The 20,927-nt window shown below is 40.1% G+C and overlaps 1 protein-coding gene across 1 annotated transcript in view; it reads left to right on the top strand.

Annotated features, from left to right (window-relative positions):
• Positions 1–19,492, top strand: part of LOC131432676 (protein SREK1IP1-like) — a 67,586-nt gene extending 48,094 nt beyond the window's left edge. The window contains exon 2 of the mRNA XM_058599097.1: positions 19,158–19,492. Coding sequence (XP_058455080.1) covers positions 19,158–19,424 — 267 coding nt within the window. The 3' untranslated portion in view covers positions 19,425–19,492. The remainder of the gene's footprint in view (positions 1–19,157) is intronic.
• Positions 19,493–20,927: the final 1,435 nt, after the last annotated feature.

Here is a 20,927-nt window from a genome sequence, read left to right as displayed (position 1 = left end):
ATAAACAGATATTTATGCATGCATGCATGCGAAAATCGATCATTTCTTTTCGTGCGTTCGATGGAAGCAGACGTCGTGGGAGTGGAATCATCAACCAGCAGCGACGGAGAATGCACCTTCTGCGTGGTCGCAGGTCGCATCTCTCATTCGCATCGAGGCGAGAGGACCTTAACTAGCAGCAGCAGCGGGAGTTAACCAGCAGCGACGGAGAATGCACCTTCTGCGTGGTTAAAAACCTCAAACGCTCAGGTCGCATCTCTCATTCGCTTTCTGGCCATCGAGGCGAGAGGAGTTAAACCTTCAACCAGCGAGAGTTAAACTTTCAACCAGCAGCGACAGAGAATGCACCTTCTGCGTGTTTAAAAACCTCAAACGCTCAGGTCGCATCTCTCATTCGATTGCTGGCCATCGAGGCGAGAGGACCTTAACCAGCAGCAGCAGCGGGAGTTAACCAGCAGCGACGGAGAATGCACCTTCTGCGTGGTTAAAAACCTCAAACGCTCAGGTCGCATCTCTCATTCGCTTGCTGGCCATCGAAGCGAGCAGACTGCCATCGCGAGAGTAAAACCATCAACCAGCAGCGACGGAGAGAGCGCCTTCTGCGTGGTTAAAACCTCAAACGCTCAGGTAACAACTTTCATTCTCTTGCTGGCCTTCAAGGCGAGCAGACTGCCATCGCGAGAGTAAAACCATCAACCAGCAGCGATGGAGAGAGCGCCTTCTGCGTGGTTAAAACCTCAAACGCTCAGGTAACAACTTTCATTCGCTTGCTGGCCATCAAGGCGAGAAGACTGCCATCGCGGGAGTTAAACCAGCAGCGACGGAGAGAGCACCTGCCTTCATTTGGTTTTCGGTAGTCGTAACGAGAAGTTCAATTTTCAGATTTTAGTTCCGCAATATAGGTTTAGAATTCAGAGCCTGCGTGCTGAAACTGGATTTTAGAACTGTATTCCGGAACTAATTTGAGTTTCGAAATTGCAATTCTAGAATTGACACTGGATTCTGAGTCTGTTATTGGTTCTAAATTTAGTTCTTGAACTCAGGATCCAGTTCTTTATTCCAGACTTCTTCTATTCGGTTCTTTTTAGAACCATAATAATACTCCTAAAGAATTATGCGGAAATTTACTTTACTGTACTCTAGAAAACCCATTCTGGTAGTCATGGCGAAAAATCGTCTTCATGTTTTAGAGCTTAGTTCTGGAATATGGGTTTAGAATTCAGAGTCTGCGTGCTGAACTAACTCAAATCGTCACCATTTTTTATTATAAAGAACTATACTGCTTATTTCATAATATTTAATTGCGTTTCAGAATGTTTAATGTAACTAATCTGTAATTTAGTCTAGGCGCATCGTTTAAATTTCTAGTAATGAAAGAGGGGAAAGTTGCACAATTCAAACAATCGATGAACTACCAATTCGAATTCGGAAGCATAAATAAAGCGTGTCATATTCGTATTCACGACATCCAGTTATGTCTCTGACATTACACACCCGTACTTTTTAACTAACGCAGGCACCGACAGTACATTCATAGAAAGGCTTGGAGTATAGAGTGCACAACTGAAATTCATTTCATGACGACGTCCTTGCTCATTGCCGCATTAAACGACGCAGGATCCTTCACCAAAAACATTCGCTCTCTGCCCATCCGCCAAGTTGACGAACTTAACCTCACTCGTTTGTAACTTTAAAAAGCATTTCCGATCCGCAACTGTGTGTCTAGTTGCCCCGGACAACAATCCACGGTTTGATCGCACAGCTGTTCGTGTGCTCCACTGTGGTTAACGCAAATGAAACTGTTTCCTTTTGGCTGGTTGACTTTTCGTGAGGTCTTGATTGCTTTTCCGAATCACGCACAAACTTTCGACATTCCTTTTGTTTATGTCCAGCTCGCTTGCAGTAGTGACAGACAATTTGATTTTTCTTCTTCTTGTCGTTACTAACTCTCAATGCCGTGTCAGATGCAGCGGTCTGTCGTTTCGCAGCTTCATATAGCAATTTTCTTTTGACTAGCTCTAAGGTAAGGTCATCGTCAGATCGACTTTCCAGAGCTGTTCTGGCACCACTGGCCAACATAATGTTGCGTCGTCATCGGTGAGATGAAATAGCTGTCAAATGATGTGATAGTGAAAGAGAGAGAGAAAATAGATACAAACGTCAATAGATAGAACATAAAACTGTAAACAAATATGTACGTGAAAGTTGCTAGAGAGTGAATGTTGATAGCGTGGAAAATTCAACTTATATATTTGGAGGTAGAAAGGTCTGGATTGAGTTCAGATTAGAATAGATCTGTAAGTACACTGAACAAATAAACACACAGTAAAATAAACAAATAATTGTTAACAGATACAGATAATCGCCAGACGGGTTTAATTTGGATAGTTTCCTGGATAAAAACACAAAGATAGTGTGGTTAGGAGACAAGTAAGTCGAAAACAATGAAAATAGATTAAAATGAAAACGCACAATTGTTACAAAAACAATTTACCAAATTGTAGTTCAAGAATACCAAAACGAATACAACGGGAAGAGAAGGGAAAGATTCGAGCAGAGAAAACAAACAATTGTAAGTAGTAGAAGTAAGAATGAGAAATTTCGAATAATAAAGTGAATTTTATTTAGTTTGATCTGCCAATATAGAATAGCAGATTTCCGAAAATATTGTTTTCAACTGTCGTCCGAATAAAATCAAAAATTGTTTTCGGATTGTTTGGAAAATGTCTTCTTCTCCTTCCAAAAACCAGAAGTGCTTGTACTGTAGGCAAGCGGAATCCGATGATATTGATTGGGTTCAATGCGAAAAAACCTGCACCGAAAAGGCGTGGTAAGAAATCGGTCTCTAATAGCGATGCAGGTTCCGATCGTGGAAGTAGTTCCATCCAAGAGCCGACTGAGAAGCAGTTGGAGGAGGAACAGCTTGCGATGGAAATGGAATTCGCGAAGCAGATGGATTTGCGGAAAGCGCGTCTTGAAAGACAGCAGGCATGGAACGAGTTTCGTTTGAAGCAAGAGCGGGAGATGCGCGAATTGGAGCACCAAGCACAGCGGAAAATGGAGGAGCAGCAGTTAGAGCATGAGCAGGAAATGCTGGATAGGCAAATGGCGGCAGAGTGAGAATTTCTCCAGAAGCGGGATGCGATTAGGAAGCAATTTGATAACAGTGTTATGAAGGTTAAAGCACTGAACGATCAAAGTGGTGCTGTTCGCAATTCATCGATGATTAAACCAACGAAAATGGTAAATCAATGGCTGTATGAAGATAATCGAGGTGCTCACCGCAGAATGAATGATGGCGAAGATTCAAAACGAACAGGAATGGGCCCTGTCGACGATGAAGGCGATTCTGAGTGGAATCATGAAGTTAGCGACGGTAGTGATGTGTCGGAAGTTCCCAGGAGTAGAAACAACCGTAGTAGCGTCCGCTTGAGTGAAGGAACAAACGGGTCGGGGTGCAGAGTTGGTCGAATCACGAGAGATCAGCTAGCCGCTAGAAAAGCAGTTTCTCAGAACCTTCCGAAGTTTAAGGGAGAGCCAGAAGTTTGGCCATTGTTCATTAGCAGTTTCGAATTCACCACCGCTGCTTGTGGATTTTCGAATCTGGAAAATCTGAAACGTTTGCAGGATTGCTTACAGGGTGACGCGCTTGAGGCGGTCAGAAGTCGGCTAATTCTTCCAGATTCCGCACCAGATGTGATCGGTAATCTTTTTGGAAGACCAGAGAAGTTGTTGAAATCGTTACTGTCGAAGGTAAGAAGCGCTCCAGCTCCGAGAGCTGATCGACTGCATTTTGGCATCACTGTTAAGCAATTATGTGACCATCTTGAGGCAGCACGGCTTAATGATCATTTAAATAACCCAATGCTAGTACAAGAGTTGGTTGACAAATTGCCACCTAGTTACAAGCTGGATTGGGTCCGGTACAAACGAGGAAAGGTGGATAGTTCTCTGCGAATGTTTACAAATTTTATAAATGACATAGTCTCGGACGTGTCAGAGGTCACAGAGTTTTCTGCTTTGTCAATGAGCGATCCCGGGCATTCGGAAGAAGGAGTTCGTGCATCTACATGATTCGGATCAGAAAAGGACTGAAGTTCGGAATGACACAGTCAGTAAGCAGTGTTGGATTTGTAAACGAACGGATCACCTCATCAAATTTTGCGAAGATTTCAAGCGGGTGAATGTTGCAGAGCGGTTGAGAGAAGTCGAGCGACACCAGTTATGTAGCATTTGCTTGAATAAACATGGTAACAGTCGGTGCACATCGAAGATTCGATGCATGGTGCGGAATTGTCAAAGAAGTCATCACTCTCTGTTGCACAGAGTGGAGGAATCAGTACGGCTGCAGAAGGTTGAGTGCAACACGATCGGAAATCCGGAGAACAATGTAATTTTTCGGATGATGCCAGTGACGTTGTATGTTGGAGAGCGTCAATTCGATACAGTGGCGTCTGGACTCTGGTAGACGACGTAGTTGCTAAGCGATTGAAAGCTAGAGGCACAGTAGAGCCGTTGATAGTCACGTGGACGGGTAATATTAATCGCTACGAAAACGATTCGATGAAGGTAGAACTAATGATGTCGGCAAAGGGATCGAAGGATAAGTATTCGTTGTTTAATACCCGAACGGTGTCTGAATTAGTGCTACCGAGACAGAACGTACGATTTGCAGAAGTGGTGAAGAGATATTCACATTTGACTGGTGTACCAATGAAGAATTTTCCGTCGGGTAAGCCGACAATTTTACTTGGGTTAGACAACATCCATCTTTTCGCGCCGCTAGAGTCACGTGTCGGTAAACCGAATGAACCGATTGCCGTGCGGTCAAAGATAGGCTGGACAGTCTATGGAACGGAGAACAGTGCACCGAGTGCTCATACGTACTTGAATCTACATTCAGTCGAACCGATGAGCAATCAGTATCTTCACGATATGTTACGAGAACAATACGTGCTAGATGAGACAGCTGTTACAACCTTTGCGATACCTGAGCCTGTGGAAGATAAACGGGCTCGAGAAATACTCGAATCTACTACGAAGCGTGTAGGTGACCGCTATGAAACGGGGTTGTTGTGGCGTGAAGACGCAAGGCGATTTCCGGATAGCTACTCGATGGCAGTACGACGGATGAAAGCTCTCGACCGAAAGCTAGAGAAAAGTCCAGAACTGAAGCGTAATGTGTGTCTGCAGATCGAAGACTATCAGGTCAAAGGATACACACATAAAGCGACCAAAGCAGAGCTAACCGATACTCCGAGGAATACGGTATGGTATTTGCCGCTAAATGTGGTGGTGAATCCAAGGAAGCCTGGCAAAATACGCCTCGTTTGGAACGCTGCAGCGTCAGTAAATGGGGTCTCCTTGAATTCGGAGTTACTCAAAGGTCCAGATATGTTGGTTCCCCTGCCTCGAGTAATTTGTCATTTCCGGGAACGTCCGGTCGCGTTTGGAGGTGACATACAAGAGATGTATCACCAGATACTGATCAGATCGGAAGATAAGCAAGCACAACGATTTTTGTTTCATTCAAACGCAGAAGTCTCCGCAGGTGTACGTCATGGATGTGGCTACATTTGGTTCCACGTGTTCCCCGTGTTCAGCTCAATACGTAAAAAACTTGAATGCAGAGCGGTTTGTCCACGAGTATCCGGCGGCGGTGGAAGCCATCGTAAAACGTCATTATGTGGACGATTATTACGACAGCGTAGACACGATCGAAGAAGCAGTGCAACGTGCAAACGAAGTGAAGTATATTCATTCGTGCGGAGGATTTCATATTAGGAATTGGGTGTCGAACTCAGCTAACTTTCTTGAAGAGTTGGGGGAACAAATCGCTGATTCTGACGTGCATTTCAACCGAAATAAGAGCACCGAACACGAACGTGTGTTGGGGATCACGTGGGATCCGGTTCAGGATGTTTTCTATTTTGCTTCAATATCAAAATCGAAGTACAATCAGGTTCTTCGCGGAGAAGAACATCCGACTAAGAGAGTCGTACTCAGCATTGTGATGGCACAATTCGATCCTGTAGGACTTCTCGTTCCAGTCACTATTCTGGGAAAAATGCTGGTTCAAGATCTTTGGCGAACAGGATGTGAATGGGACGAAACTATCGATGATTTATCGTTCAAGAAGTGGCTACGCTGGACAAACATCTTGTTAGACGTAGAATCATTTAGGCTGCCGCGAAGCTATTTCGGAAACGCAAGATCAGAGGAGATCGAAGACGTACAGCTTCACATCTTTGCAGATGCTAGCGAGACTGCATATGGATGCGTGGCGTATTTCCGCGCAATCGTGAGGGGCAAAGTGGTATGCTCGTTAGTGATGAGCCGAGCGAAGGTTGCTCCATTAAAACAGCTTTCTATTCCGAGGCTAGAGCTTCAAGCAGCAGTGGTTGGAGCCAGACTATCAAAAACAGTGCAAGATAATCACAATTTTTCGATAAGCCGTGTGGTGTTTTGGATCGACGCAGAAGTTGTGTTGTCGTGGATTCGTTCTGATCAGCGCCGCTATAAGCAATTTGTAGGTTTTCGATTCGGAGAAATCCTTAGTCTAACGAAACTGACAGACTGGTACGGTATTCCAACGAGACTTAACATTGCAGATCAGATTACAAAATGGGTTAAAGATCGGGAGATACACCCAAATAGTCCGTGGGTTCGTGGACAACCGTTTTTATACAACAACGTGGAAGATTGGCCAAAAAAAAGCTTACCACCGGGAAACACCACTGAAGAACTACGCTCTCACTTGTTGTTACACGACGTGAAAGTGGCAGATGTTCTTGTGGATACCAATCGTTTCTCTAAATAGACTGTACTCGTGAGAGCGATGGCGTGCGTATTCCGATTCGCTTCAAACTGTCGGCAAAAGGTTAAAGGTCTACCGATTCACACGTTGCGAGCAACATGCAGACAGTTGAAAGTGCTGAAGCCTAGTAAAACCTCAACAGTTCGTATTCCGCTGCAACAAAGCGAATAAGAGAAAGCAGAATTGTTTCTGTTCAAAATGGCACAGACCGAGAGCTACATCGATGAGTTGAAAGTGTTGACGAGGAATAAGGATCGTCGAATGAACGAGTGGTTAAAGATCGAGAAGTCTAGTCCGTTGTACAGATTGACACCATTAATCGACGAGAATGGGTTAATTCGAATGGAGGGCCGTGCCGAGAATGCTGAATTTCTATCGTTTGATCTGCGTTTTCCGGTGATTTTGCCACATGACCATAGAATCACGAGGTTGATTGTGCAGCATTACCATGAAAGAAGTGGTCACGGATACCGACAGGCGGTTAAGAACGAGCTTAAGCAGCAGTTTCATATTCCACATATCGACGCAATTGTCCGAAAGGTATCGTCATCTTGAGTATGGTGTAAGGTTCATCGTTGTCGTCCTGAAGTTCCACGGATGGCTCCACTACCGGTGCAAAGACTTACACCAAATCTACGACCGTTTAGTTATGCTGGCGTAGATTATTTAGGACCATTTGACGTGACAGTTGGACGCCGCTCGGAAAAGCGTTGGATTGCGCTGTTTACTTGCCTAGTAACTCGTGCAGTGCATTTGGAGGTGACCTGCGGTTTAACTACACAATCGTGCTTAATGGCAATACATCGATTCATTGGACGTCGAGGTTGGCCGAGAGAATTTTTGTCCGACAACGGAACGAATTTCCAAGGGGCAAGTAAAGAGCTTGCGAAAGCCGTTCAAGCAATAGGAGCTGACTGCGCGGACGAACTCACAAATTAGAGATGGTCGGGTATCGGGTATTTTACCCGAAACCCGACCCGTACCCGTACCCGACGGGTTTTTGGTCGGGTACGGGTAAAAATTTTTATTTTCAATCGGGTACGGGTCGGGTACGGGTAAAAAAAATTTACTACTTACTCGGGTACGGGTCGGGTCGGGTAAAAAAATTTACTACCACTCGGGTACGGGTCGGGTACGGGTAAATTTTTTTTTCTGATCGATTACCCGACCATTTGTACTTCACATAAATATGTTTACACGTTGACGAGAATTTTTTATTGCAAAACAATTGTTCCGAAAAATAAACAATTTGATTCAAGGGGTTTTGACATTCGCGCCTAGAACCAGACCTGAAAACTGGCATCTTTTTCCAGAAAAAAACATTTCTTTTCTTCATTTAAAAAAAAAACGATCAATCATAGTTACGTGAAAAGTTATGTGAATATTTTCCACCCTACTTTTTTATAACATATTTTATAAGATACACTGCCTTAGCTCCAAGATGTTGTGGTCAGACCCTCCTTTCCACGTAGGTTTTAATGGACTGCCATTTTAAAGCTGTTTAATGCACAATCCAGTAAAAATTATTTGATTAATATATAAAATGTAGTGTAGTACTCATATCACATTCAGATACCAGAAAACTGTTATTTTAAATATGGTTGAGATTTTCAAAATTTACATATAAATCATTAGGATTCTAACCATAAAAACATGAACATTTATTTCAGAAAATCTGCATAGAAGTTCTTCTTATTCTTCACTTCTGGGTGGTGTCACCTCACTTGAAATGACACCGATTGATCCTTAATTTTCACGTGTACCTACAAAGTATTCGTGTAGAATGAAAGATAATATCTCCATGTTTCCAACATTACCAAATATGTAACGAACGTTTGTATAATAACGCAGATATAGTCGAAAGAGAAAGTAAACAAAGAAAATCTGTCAATTGTTTTCAGGCCCTTTTGAAATGTTGACGTCGAGTTAATTTACGTTTCTTTTCACTGAAAATCTCGATGCGTGACAGTCGCAAAAGTACGGGTGAAAATCTTTTCACGCGAAATGCTCAAATTTTCACCGTGTTCACTCGTTGAGGGTTCCAAGGGAGGTGGAACAGAAGTTCAATGGCTGTAAAAACCACCAGCTCCCGTTAACATCGTTGGTGTGGGTTTGTGAGGCTTACAAAACGGGCATATTTGACAGATTAATTTAAATCAAAATCATAATTCATTTTGCTTTGTAGTAAAAAAAATGTAACCAAAAAAATTTCTCACAAATGTTCAAACTACTTACACTTGAAGGACTCACAGTTCACCATTTTCAAAATTGAATTTTTCACACCGGGAATACACGTACATTATTTGATGTTTGGTCAATTCACGTAAACGAACCGATGATACTCTATTAATTTTAGGGGATGTTCGTGATTTTTCAAGTGATTCTAATGTGAATTTTTATTTGTGTGTCAAGATAATGAGCACGCTTACTTGTGGTTCTAAAGAATTGTCGCACTGTTTCGTAAAAACCATACCTACCCAAAATTGAATACAATGGGTATTACGACATTTTGGATAAATATGCTTCTCGAAAAATTTGAGTAGATATTACTCCTTTTTGTTGACATTTGTAAATGAGTATAAAGTACCAAAGACATTGGAAATCTATTCATGCTTCACAGTGTATTTATATGTTTAAATGTAAACAAGCATTTTAATGTATTTTACTGACAAACTAGAGCCTGATACGCTCTATCTAGCTCGCTATCTAAAACACTATTTTTTTCCATCCTGAATTTTGGTAAACTTTTTACTACTCATTCGGGTCGGGTACGGGTACAGGTAATTTTTAATCGGGTACGGGTCGGGTACGGGTAATTTTGTTTTATTTTTTATCGGGTACGGGTCGGGTACGGGTAATTTTTTTTTATTATTGATCGGGTACGGGTCGGGTACGGGTAATTTTTTAAATTTTTAATCGGGTACGGGTCGGGTACGGGTAATTTTTTTTGCTGATCACTCGGGTACGGGTCGGGTTCGGGTATAAGAATTTCTATACCCGACCATCTCTATCACAAATGCAAGAACGAAATGGACTTTCAATCCGCCTTTAGCTCCTCATATGAGGGGCGTTTGGGAGCGTCTGGTTCGTTCTGTAAAGGAAGCGCTCACAGCACTAGATGACGGAAGAAAGTTAACGGATGAAATCTTGCAGACAGCGATCCTCGAAGCGGAGGACATGATCAATTCGCGTCCTTTTACATACGTATCGGAGCAGTCTAACGAGGCAGAGGCTCTTACCCCGAATCATTTCTTGCGGGGATCTTCACCAAATCAGCCATGTGTACATCTTTCCCCACCTCACCCAGCCGTAGCACTTAGGGACGCCTTCCAGCGTTCCCAGCAGTTGGCTAGTCTGATGTGGGAACGGTGGATTAAAGAGTATGTGCCGTCGTTAAGTCAAAGGACCAAGTGGTTCGATGAGTCCAGAGTGCTGAAAGTCGGAGACCTGGTGTACATCGTCGAAGGCAACAACAGAAAGTGTTGGGTCCGCGGGGTAATCGAGGAGATTATACCGTCATCAGACGGCCGAATTCGACAAGCGTGGGTACGCACCAACAGTGGGCGGTACAAGCGAGCAACAGTGAAGCTGTCCGTGATGGAGATTGGTAACTCTACGCTGGATGTAACATCCGGATAGGGTTACGGGTCGGAGAATGTTCTGGCACCACTGGCCAACATAATGTTGCGTCGTCATCGGTGAGATGAAATAGCTGTCAAATGATGTGATAGTGAAAGAGAGAGGGAAAATAGATACAAACGTCAATAGATAGAACATAAAACTGTAAACAAATATGTACATGAAAGTTGCTAGAGAGTGAATGTTGATAGCGTGGAAAATTCAACTTATATATTTGGAGGTAGAAAGGTCTGGATTGAGTTCAGATTAGAATAGATCTGTAAGTACACTGAACAAATAAACACACAGTAAAATAAACAAATAATTGTTAACAGATACAGATAATCGCCAGACGGGTTTAATTTGGATAGTTTCCTGGATAAAAACACAAAGATAGTGTGATTAGGAGACAAGTAAGTCGAAAACAATGAAAATAGATTAAAATGAAAACGCACAATTGTTACAAAAACAATTTACCAAATTGTAGTTCAAGAATACCAAAACGAATACAACGGGAAGAGAAGGGAAAGATTCGAGCAGAGAAAACAAACAATTGTAAGTAGTAGAAGTAAGAATGAGAAATTTCGAATAATAAAGTGAATTTTATTTAGTTTGATCTGCCAATATAGAATAGCAGATTTCCGAAAATATTGTTTTCAACTGTCGTCCGAACAAGAGCAGTTGTAAAGGTATCGTAAGAGCTAGGGAGGCTTCTTAATATCATCACAACAGTAAGATTTTCCTCAAGCTCTTGTCCGGCGTTAGCTAAGCGTGAAAACAGCTCTTCCATATCAAACAGATGGTCAGCCATGTCGTCGCCATCTGTAAAACGTTTGTCACAAATCCTTTTTAATAGCGATACTTTCGACGTAAGACTCGTCTTTTGATGATGATTTTCAAGTGCAGTCCAGGCATCTCTCGCCGTCCAATAGTCCAATCGTGGATCGTGCTTTAGCGTCACCAGCGTTCAACACTTCGTCGTCTTCATCTTCAGGCTTCTCACCAGGGCTTACATAGCGCCAGAGCTCTTCTAGAACGAGCAGAAATTCGACCTTGAACGCGATTTCCTTCCATTTCGTACGCGAAATCTCAGTCGAATGACGAATAAAAACGCGTATATACTACTACTTCACGATGAATTTCAATTCGAAAATAGAATATACATCCGATTTTCCAAAATCGTTACTTTTTCCATGTGCTGGGCCCATAACCTGACGCAGAACAGAGGTTATGGCGGAGAAAAAGTAAAACGCGTGCGTGTCTTATCTTTAGTAAAAGAAGACTATACCTCACCCAAGTCAAAATACCTTTCGGTTACTTCGAACTTTCCGAAAGGATTACCTCAGTAAATCTTCTAAAGGTCGGTGAGCTCCAGCAGTCTCCAATAGGCCAATGAACTCTCTCTCAATAATCAGGGAATTTCGGTAGCTTTAAATTTATACAGATCCGAACAGCTTGTAGTCTCAAAATCAACTGCCGCTTTTAGCGGTTTATATTTTAGTCGTTTGCGAGTTGCGTTATACTGTGTTACGCATGCTTACTAATATTTACACTGTACAAAATCAAATCATCGAAAGCCTATACAATACAGCTCTTCTCCCTTCAGTTCATTGTTTATAGATTAATTCAATATTCGAACGAATAATTACCTTTAACTTTTAATTTTTCGATTGACATTTGTAAATTATCACTAAACGAAATTCGACTGAAATAACAAAATTCAAATGGTTTTGTCGTGAATACGACTTACTTTACTATGGGGTGCCTTTTCAAAATTAGCCATATGGAAGAATGGGCAGAACTTAATCGTGAATATCTCGACTTGTTTTAATGGTAGCAACATAATTCTTTCACCATTTCATCAAAAATATGATCAGGAATTTAGGATAATATTTTGAACAGTGTGCGATAACCACAAACAACTCAAAAATAATGTTTTCTTAAAATTTGAAAACAACGCAGAAAACTCTTTAATTTCGCTTGGGTTTTTCGCGCAAGGACGACGATTTTGAGGTAATCAGGCACATATCTTCAACTGAATGCGTATAAAAGAGGAGCCCGTGGTCGAAAATCGATCATTTCTTTTCGTGCGTTCGGTGGAAGCAGACGTCGTGGGAGTGGAATCATAAACCAGCAACGACTGAAAATGCACCTTCTGCGTGGTTAAAACCTCAAACGCTCAGGTCGCATCTCTCATTCGCTTGCTGGCCATCAATGCGTGCTGGAACTGTATTGATTTGAGTTTCGAAATTGCAGTTCTAGAATTGAAACTGGATTCTGAGTCTGTTATTGGATCTAAATTTAGGTCTTGAACTCAGGGTCCAGTTCTCTATTCCAGACTTCTATTCGGTTCTTTTTAAAACCATATTAATACTCCTAAAGAATTATGCGGAATTTACTTTACTGTACCTCATACAACCCATTTTTTATTTTTTTTGCTAGGAACATCAATGTAGAAAGTCGTTGATATATTTCATACTATTGTATCATTGTTCAATCCAGCAACTTGAAGTTTCCTTTACTGAAAGATCGTAATCGGTTGTGAACGCTATACCTACACAAACCATATCAGTATCGCACCCACGGACAATAGCCTGAAAGTCAACGGTATCCATCGGAATTCGAACTCAACTCGTCACTCTCCATCACGAACGCTTTCATAAAAGGTTCCTTTCAGAGCCACCATTATTTTATTATAAAGAACTATACTGCTTATTTCATAATATTTAATTGCGTTTCAGAATGTTTAATGTAACTAATCTGTAATTTAGTCTAGGCGCATCGTTTAAAATTCTAGTAATGAAAGAGGGGGAAGATGCACAATTCAAACAATCGATCAACTACCGATTCGAATTCGGAAGTATAAATAAAGCGTGTCATATTCGTATTCACGACATCCAGTTATGTCTCTGACATTACACACCCGTACTTTTTTTTCTCATATGTTCATTCATATGGTGTAAATATAATCTGGATCGGCCTTTGCCAAACGAAGGCGTTCTCACCGCCTCGGCACAGCCATCGCCGGCTCAGCAATTTCTGCAACTTTTCGCTTCCTATTTCGAGTAGTCTGACTTTCTGGGAATCCCATAAAAGGTTCTTCGTCGCTCTCTTCGCCGTCCTTTCCTTTTGGAAATCTTCAAAGCCACCTGGAATACGAAACCGATTTTGGGAGTTGTTATTTTTGTACCAAACCATATCTCCCACCATCAATTTATCCAAAGGATCGCTGTTTTTCATTAGTGTTACCTTTATGCAACAAATTTTGCAAAAAATTGCAGTCCGTCCACACGATGCGAGGCTGATTGAAATCACCACACACCAGAACAAAATCATTGGATGATGATTTACATAATACCTCCGATACGGAACAAATATGTGCATCAATAACACCAACATCTTAGCTTTTGTCAGGAGGAATATAAACAGCGCAGATCTGTACTTTTTGACCACGCACGGTGACACTTGCGCACACTTGCTCTAGGCAGCGTCCATTCATTGTTTCGATTGCCGAGCAAGTATGTGCTTGCGAGACGGCAATCAAAACACCACCAAAGCTTCTTTTTTCACTATTTTGGGAACTCCGATCACAGCGAAAGACGTTGAACGCGTTTCCAAAAAGCTGTAATGAATTTATACGGTCATCGAGTCCAGTCTCCGTTAGTATAATTACATCGTAACAGCAATCTTGCGTAGCCAAGAAAATGTCATCAATTTTCGTCCTTAAACCTCAAACGTTCTGGTAGTAGATCCAAAGTGGTCCCAAATGACTGCTCTGGGGTACTCCAGAGCTAACGGCGAAGGGTGTCGTCGAACAGTTTCCAATTTTTACAGACATTGCCAGTTAAATATGAATGGAGACAGTTCAGTAAAGATCCATTGAAACCTAGCCTATCGAGCTTAGCTACTGTTATTTGATGATTTATCTTGTCGAAGGCTGCGGAGAAATCTGTATAGATTGCGTCAACTTACAGACGTGATTCAAGAGAACGGATGATAAAAGATGTATAAGAGAGTAAATTCGTTGAAGTTGAACGATTGGGCATAAAACCATGCTGAGTTTCGGAGATGTAGTTACTGCAATTGTGAGTGGACAATAATTTCGAGTAACTTGGAAACTGCGCATAATGCCGCAATCCCACGATAATTGGAAGCGTCAGACTCATTTCCTTTCTTGAATACTGGAAAGATATATGAATAGTTTTCGTGATGTTATAAAAATACACCTCTCGCCGCTCAGGTTGCTGCACATACTATCATATATAATACTGTGATATTCTTCAAAATAGAATTCTTGTGAGTTCAAAAAAATGTTACAATTTTTTGGCCGATTAAGATTTTTTTACGTTTTCTATTTCGCCCGCGTGAAGGTATAAAATTTTTAACACACTTTACAATATAATTCCGGAACCGGAAGTCGGATCCGGATGAAATTCTGGAATTCCGTACAAGATCACAGGATCTTCCATTAAAACCTAAGTTTGTGAAAATTGGTCAAACTATCATCACTGAGAAAAGTAAGTGAGATTCGCGTTTGCCTTTCTCGTATTTTTAAAGCTCATAGCTCAGTGATCTGTGGAAGGATTTATATAATCTAACTACCAATAGAATCGAAATTGTTCAACTTAAACGTGTATAGCAAAAGCATTAAAGTATTTCAATAGTACACTATTGAAAAACCTGTCTCATTTGACCCATGTCAACACCAGCCAATCAGAACGCGTTCTGAGGAAGAGAACAAAATATCTGCTGCTGTACAACAAATCGTTCGAGGAAAATGTTCCGAACAGTGTTCAATATCGTAGTGAGTTCCACAATTTGGTCCTTCTGAAAGGCAGGAATGAATCCCGTACAGCACCCTGATAGTTTCTTTTAATGAAATGCAAATCCGAAATGAAATAATCGACATTAAAATTCTATATGCGGCTATTCTTATAGCCGTTAGGACCGCCCATTAGTGAAAAAGCTACAAATGAAATCACATGAAAAGAAACCTCTTAACAAAAATTGAATCAGTTTGGATTGTATCACCACTGCGAGCAGATGTGTTTTGTGTCGTCTGCACAGCTAGTTTTGCTTTCGACAAGAGCGATTACGTCACAGCTGCCAGTCATTAGCATTGGTGAAAAAACAACAGTGGAGAGCATTACACAAAATCAGCCATTCTAATGACTCTAAATGTTTTCTAAAGAACTATTAGGATTTGTTGTTCACAAATCGAAGGTAATTATCCTCAGTTTAGTGCAAATCAAGAACAGTTTGATTAGATTTGTGCACTTTTCGCTGTGTGAAATTCACAGTAATCGAGATCAAGTGAAGCCTTCTTTGTTTTTGCGAAAAATGTGAAAAAAAGGGAATGCTTGCATAATTCATACAATTGATCAACTAATTGATATTCGGAAGTGTTAAGAAACTTGTCAGTTGTTTTCGTACTCACGACATCCAGTTATGTTTCTGACATTACCCACCCGCCTTTTTTTCGACCCTCTAAGTGATGGTATATATTTTTTTACAAACTTTACCCTATTATTCCGGAACCGGAATTTGGATAGAAATGAAATTCGGAAGTTTTGTGAAGGACCATGAGGTCATTCATCTAAGCTTGTGAAAATCGGTCTCGCCATCTCTGAGCAAAACTAGTAGACATATTTTGATTTTTTTAGCACATTTTACCCCATAACTCTGAAACCGGAAATCAGATTCAAACAAAACTCAGGAATTTTGTATTTGATCATAAGAGCTTTCGTTTGAATATAAGTTTATGAAAATTAGCTTAGCCATCTTCGAGAAAAGTTGGTGCATTTATTTTCACAATTTGTTGCACATTTTTTCCCATAATAATAATCAGGAATTTTCTTTTGGACCACTAGACCTTCCATTTGAATCTTGGTTTGTGAAAATCGGTCCAGCCATCTCCGAGAAAAGTTGGTGCAAAAGACGTTACATACACACATACGCACACACACACACATACACACAGGCATTTTGTGTGCTCGAAGAACTGGGTCGAATGGTATATGACACTCGGCCCTCCGGGCCTCGGTTCAATAGTCGGTTTTCACAGTGATTGCATCATTTCTATATGAGAAAGGCAAAAACAAAGTGAGTGCCGCTGGTATAAGTACTTCCCGCAGCAAAACTCGAGAAGCGGCATAATCGAAGCCGGTTCGTACGTACATCAACATGACGTACAAACTCTACTAGTAGCTATTCAAATTCCAATGATTTTTTACGAGATATGAGATGCATTTTGGAATATACGACCACTATTTCCGGAATTGGTTTGTTTGGTTATCCACTGATAATGGCTATTGATTGGAGTAGTTTCGAGGCCAGTTTAGATATATTTTAGATACTTTTTAACACATTTTCCCTATAACCGAAAGTCTGATCCGGATTAAGTCCTTTTATTTGAATTTGAGTTTGGTAAAATAGGTCACGCCATCTCTGTGGAAGTAATTTAAATAGGATTTTTTGCACAAATCACCCTGTAATTTCGGAACCGGAAGTAGGATCGAAATATAATTCAGGAACTTTGTAGGGGATCATTATAACTTTCATTTCAATCTAAGTTTCGGAGAATCGGTTAAGACGTCTTTGAGAAAAGTTAGTGCACTTATTGTCATTTTTTGCACATATCATCATGTAATTCTGGAACTGGAAGTGGGATTCGAATATAGTTCAGGAACTTTGTATGGGGTTATAAGACCTTTCATTTGAATCTGAGTTCATGAAAATCGATTCAGCCATCTACGAGAAAAGTGAGTTCAAAATACATTCGCACATACATACACACATAGAGCCATTTATCGTACTCGATGAACTTAATCGAATGGTATGTGACACTCGAGTGAATTCTTTTTATTCGCTATCTTCGTTCGCAGTATACTAATTTAATGTTTGAAAACAAAGCAATCAGTCGCCGCCCTTTCAAAGTTTTTAATTAGATACAATAATTGTATAACTTATACATTGCAATAGAATTATTGATTTCAATATGTAGAAATAACTATTTAAACATCCCCGATAAGAGATAATATACAACTATTATATAAACAACCTAGATGTCTAATTCGAGATCGAAGCCTTTGCCGTAAATACACGTTCGGCAAGTTTGCCGTAATCGCGTCTTATTATCGACAGCGGGCCTTTGCCCGAACCTTATGAATTCTCTTGAATGATTCGTCGTTTTTGCAGGATCTAGCGTCTGATATGGTCCAAACTTTTGATCTTGGCGGCGATCCGTTTTGGCACCAGCTCCTAAGCTTTGCGCGGTACACCTTTGTTGTGCTTTCCATAGTCGTCAGTTTCGTTGTTTCTGTTTGACACTGGCCTTTGCCTTATTATCGACCGTTGTCGTATTTCTAGTCTTCAGCAGCAAATATTATTAGTTGATATACACCAATCTTCTGCCAAACTAAAATATAGAGAAAACACTTAAAATTTTGGTAAATAAAAAAACTTCCTGGAAACGAAAGCTTTTGAAATCTGAAACAAAAGAAATTTCATCAAACCGCCAGTAGTAACAAATTAGTGTGCTCGTGTTTTTCTTAACAAAAGGTAATAAATTTTATTGATTTCTTACCAAATTTCCCTTCGGAAACTGTTAGTAAAAAATAAACAAAATAATCCGAATCCAAAAAACAAATCCCTGCAACCGTGACTTAAATGTCTTGGACTTTTCCAACGTAGTTTTAATATTGCGAAATGGCGTTATTCTTTTGTTAACTAGTCTGACGATGCTCTCTTCCCCTTAGATACCGAATCACCGAATTCCAATGGCGTCCGTGAGCGTCGTTTATATATCCAGGAATGCGTCGCGCAGCTTAATTCACCTTTTTATGCTGGTTTCGGAAACTTAATGGCGTTTTCACTGTATTTTTTTTTCTGCAATGATTACCAGACTTGATTTTATGATGGCGTCTGTGATCTCGGATAGCGTCCGTGAAGGTAGCTTTCTTTTGACGTCGACAAATTATCGCACCCGTCGCCTTTTATGATCAATTTTATTTTTTTTATCAATTTTTATAGCCAACCAATTTTATACACAGTGTTATCACAAATCCAAAATATGAAGTCACTATTTTTTTCCTCGTCGCCAAATTGTAAAGTTTTCTCAATTATATAAAAAGATAAGCACGTCTGTTCAAGTTTGAGGTTCACCAGAAAGTGAATTCTTTTCATTTGCTATCTTCGTTCGCAGTTGTTTGAAAACAAAGCAATCAATAAAGAGGTGGAAAGTACAAGATGTGGACAAGGGTACAAGGGTGGACACATCAGTATTGAGTAATGAGCCATTGTTCAGACTTTGTTTCGGTTTTCCTTTAAAAACTTTTCATACAAACGTCGTATTCTTATACGGTATTCACAGGATTCCATCCTCGTTAAATTTGCTATATAATAAATGCGCTGATTTTTAGAGTCTTTAGGTATCGCCAGACAATATTTTTTGTAATAATTCAGTTTCTCCACCCTAAAACCCATAGGTTCAAAACCTCAGGTGTGAAAATATAGTTTTACCAATCGAGCTAAAAATTTGCATAGTTTCCATGGGACCCACAAGCATCACGTGGTTTTTGGAGCGAGAACATAAACTATTTAGTTTTTTACCCATAAAACCTCATTCCACCCCAATCCACACAGACATTTTCCGATTTTGTCGAGCTTACAGCTCGAAAAGTGAAATATGTAAACGAATATTATCAATTTTTTTTCTCAACAGGTTGATCCACACCATCAGACCATAGTAGCAGAAGAGAAACGGCACAGTAGCGAGTCTCCTGATCTAAACTATTTAACGCCTTTGCAAGAGCTACGCATGCAGGAAGAACTCAAAGAGAAGGTGCGCGAAGAGAAGCGAAAGAAGAAGAACCATAAGACTGCTAAGAAATTAAAGAGAAAACGGAAACCAAAACATCAGAGTGACAATGATTCTGACTCTTTCCGAACCCACTTGAAATCCGAAAAGAGAACAAATCCAGACGTATAAATAGATTTCACAAATAATTAATACATATGGTATATTCATATAAAATAAAATTTTCTCATTTCATCTTACTCTCTGTAATTTGTTTTGGCCTTTCTCATATAGGAAGGCCACGTAATCACTGCACAGTTCACAGTGGTTCAAAAGCGCAATTTTATCGCTCTTAATTGATAACTCATAGGAACGTGGTTTTTGAGGTACAGTATCTTTAGCAAAGTTGCTCAGAATGATAGACGCTATCTTTTGGCAAATTTTATTTATGCGATTAATCCCTCTAAAAATGAGATAAAAATATTTTTTTAGTTCAGAGCCAACATAGGGGCTAAACTACTTCGACAAAGTTGTGCAGAAAGTTATTTTAAACAAATTTGCTGACGGTACTATTTCCGTAACTTGAGTGTAATTCATGATATAATGTGTTTTCTGAAAAGGGTGTCCTAAAACCAGTTTTTGTAAGAAAACACATATATTTTCAATTTATATGAGTTTTTCGTGTTACACAAAGTTTTTCGTCATTAAAAACTACACAACTTTCTCAAACATACTATGCTGCTATCATTTCAGTTTAATGAAATAGAGCCATTTTTCATGTTGTTTTTACAAAATTTCAACTTGTCTATCATCAAAAGGTGCATAAAGGTGCAGATGAGATTACTTTCATATTAAACTACTTCAAAAGAGCTTTCATACCGTGGTTGAATTACTCGTCTGCGATCGTCTGCAGGCGAGATATGTTTTTTTTCAAATATCCTTGTCCTTTTAAGAAAAGCAATCATCAAATCGAATTAAGTTTTGTCATCTTCTGGTAGAGAAAAGTATGATAAAAACTCATTTTTTGGTTATTTGTAAATATTTTATGATAGCTGACAATGTTCTTAACCAGCTAAAAGACTCGACACTTAGCATCAACCGACAGATTAATTGTGGACTGTTTTGACCATTCACGAATGTTTGTAACCAAATGATCCGATGGAACTAATAACCAATTCATGGGATCCCGATTCGTAAGTGATCTGTATTGCTCGCGTGTATAACAGAGATGGGCAATTATTTCGCGAACGGTTCAAAAGAACTAGTTCTTGTGAAAGAATGAATGAGCAATAGTTCGTTTTTCGAAAACGGTAGTTCCACAGTTTAAAGTCGTGAGACCTTTTTTTTGTTTTGCTCGCTTAACCTTTTTCGAGAACGGTAGTTTCTAAGTTCAAATTCATAGGACCTTTTTTTTGCTCGTTCAACTTAACAAAACTAAGCTCTCGTTTTCTCTTTGCACAAACTAGAGATGGGCATTCCATTCGCGAACGTTTCAAATGAGTGGTCAATAGTTCTTTGTTGAAGAACGATATTTTTCTAATAAAAGTGCGAGATCACGAAATCTCATTCTTGTGACCTTTTTCTTTGTTTTTTTTTTTGGTCTCTAAACCTTAGCTTTTGTGTCGACTTTGCAGAAACATACAAAGATTCTTTCCAAATGAACGGTTTTGCCCATCACTACATTAAACCTTACAA

The sequence above is a fragment of the Malaya genurostris genome, chromosome 2 (genome assembly GCF_030247185.1).
Source record: "Malaya genurostris strain Urasoe2022 chromosome 2, Malgen_1.1, whole genome shotgun sequence".
Taxonomy (NCBI): Eukaryota; Metazoa; Arthropoda; class Insecta; order Diptera; family Culicidae; genus Malaya; species Malaya genurostris.
The sequence above is the reverse complement of the archived record's forward strand: the minus strand, read 5'-3'. Positions and strand labels throughout refer to the sequence as shown.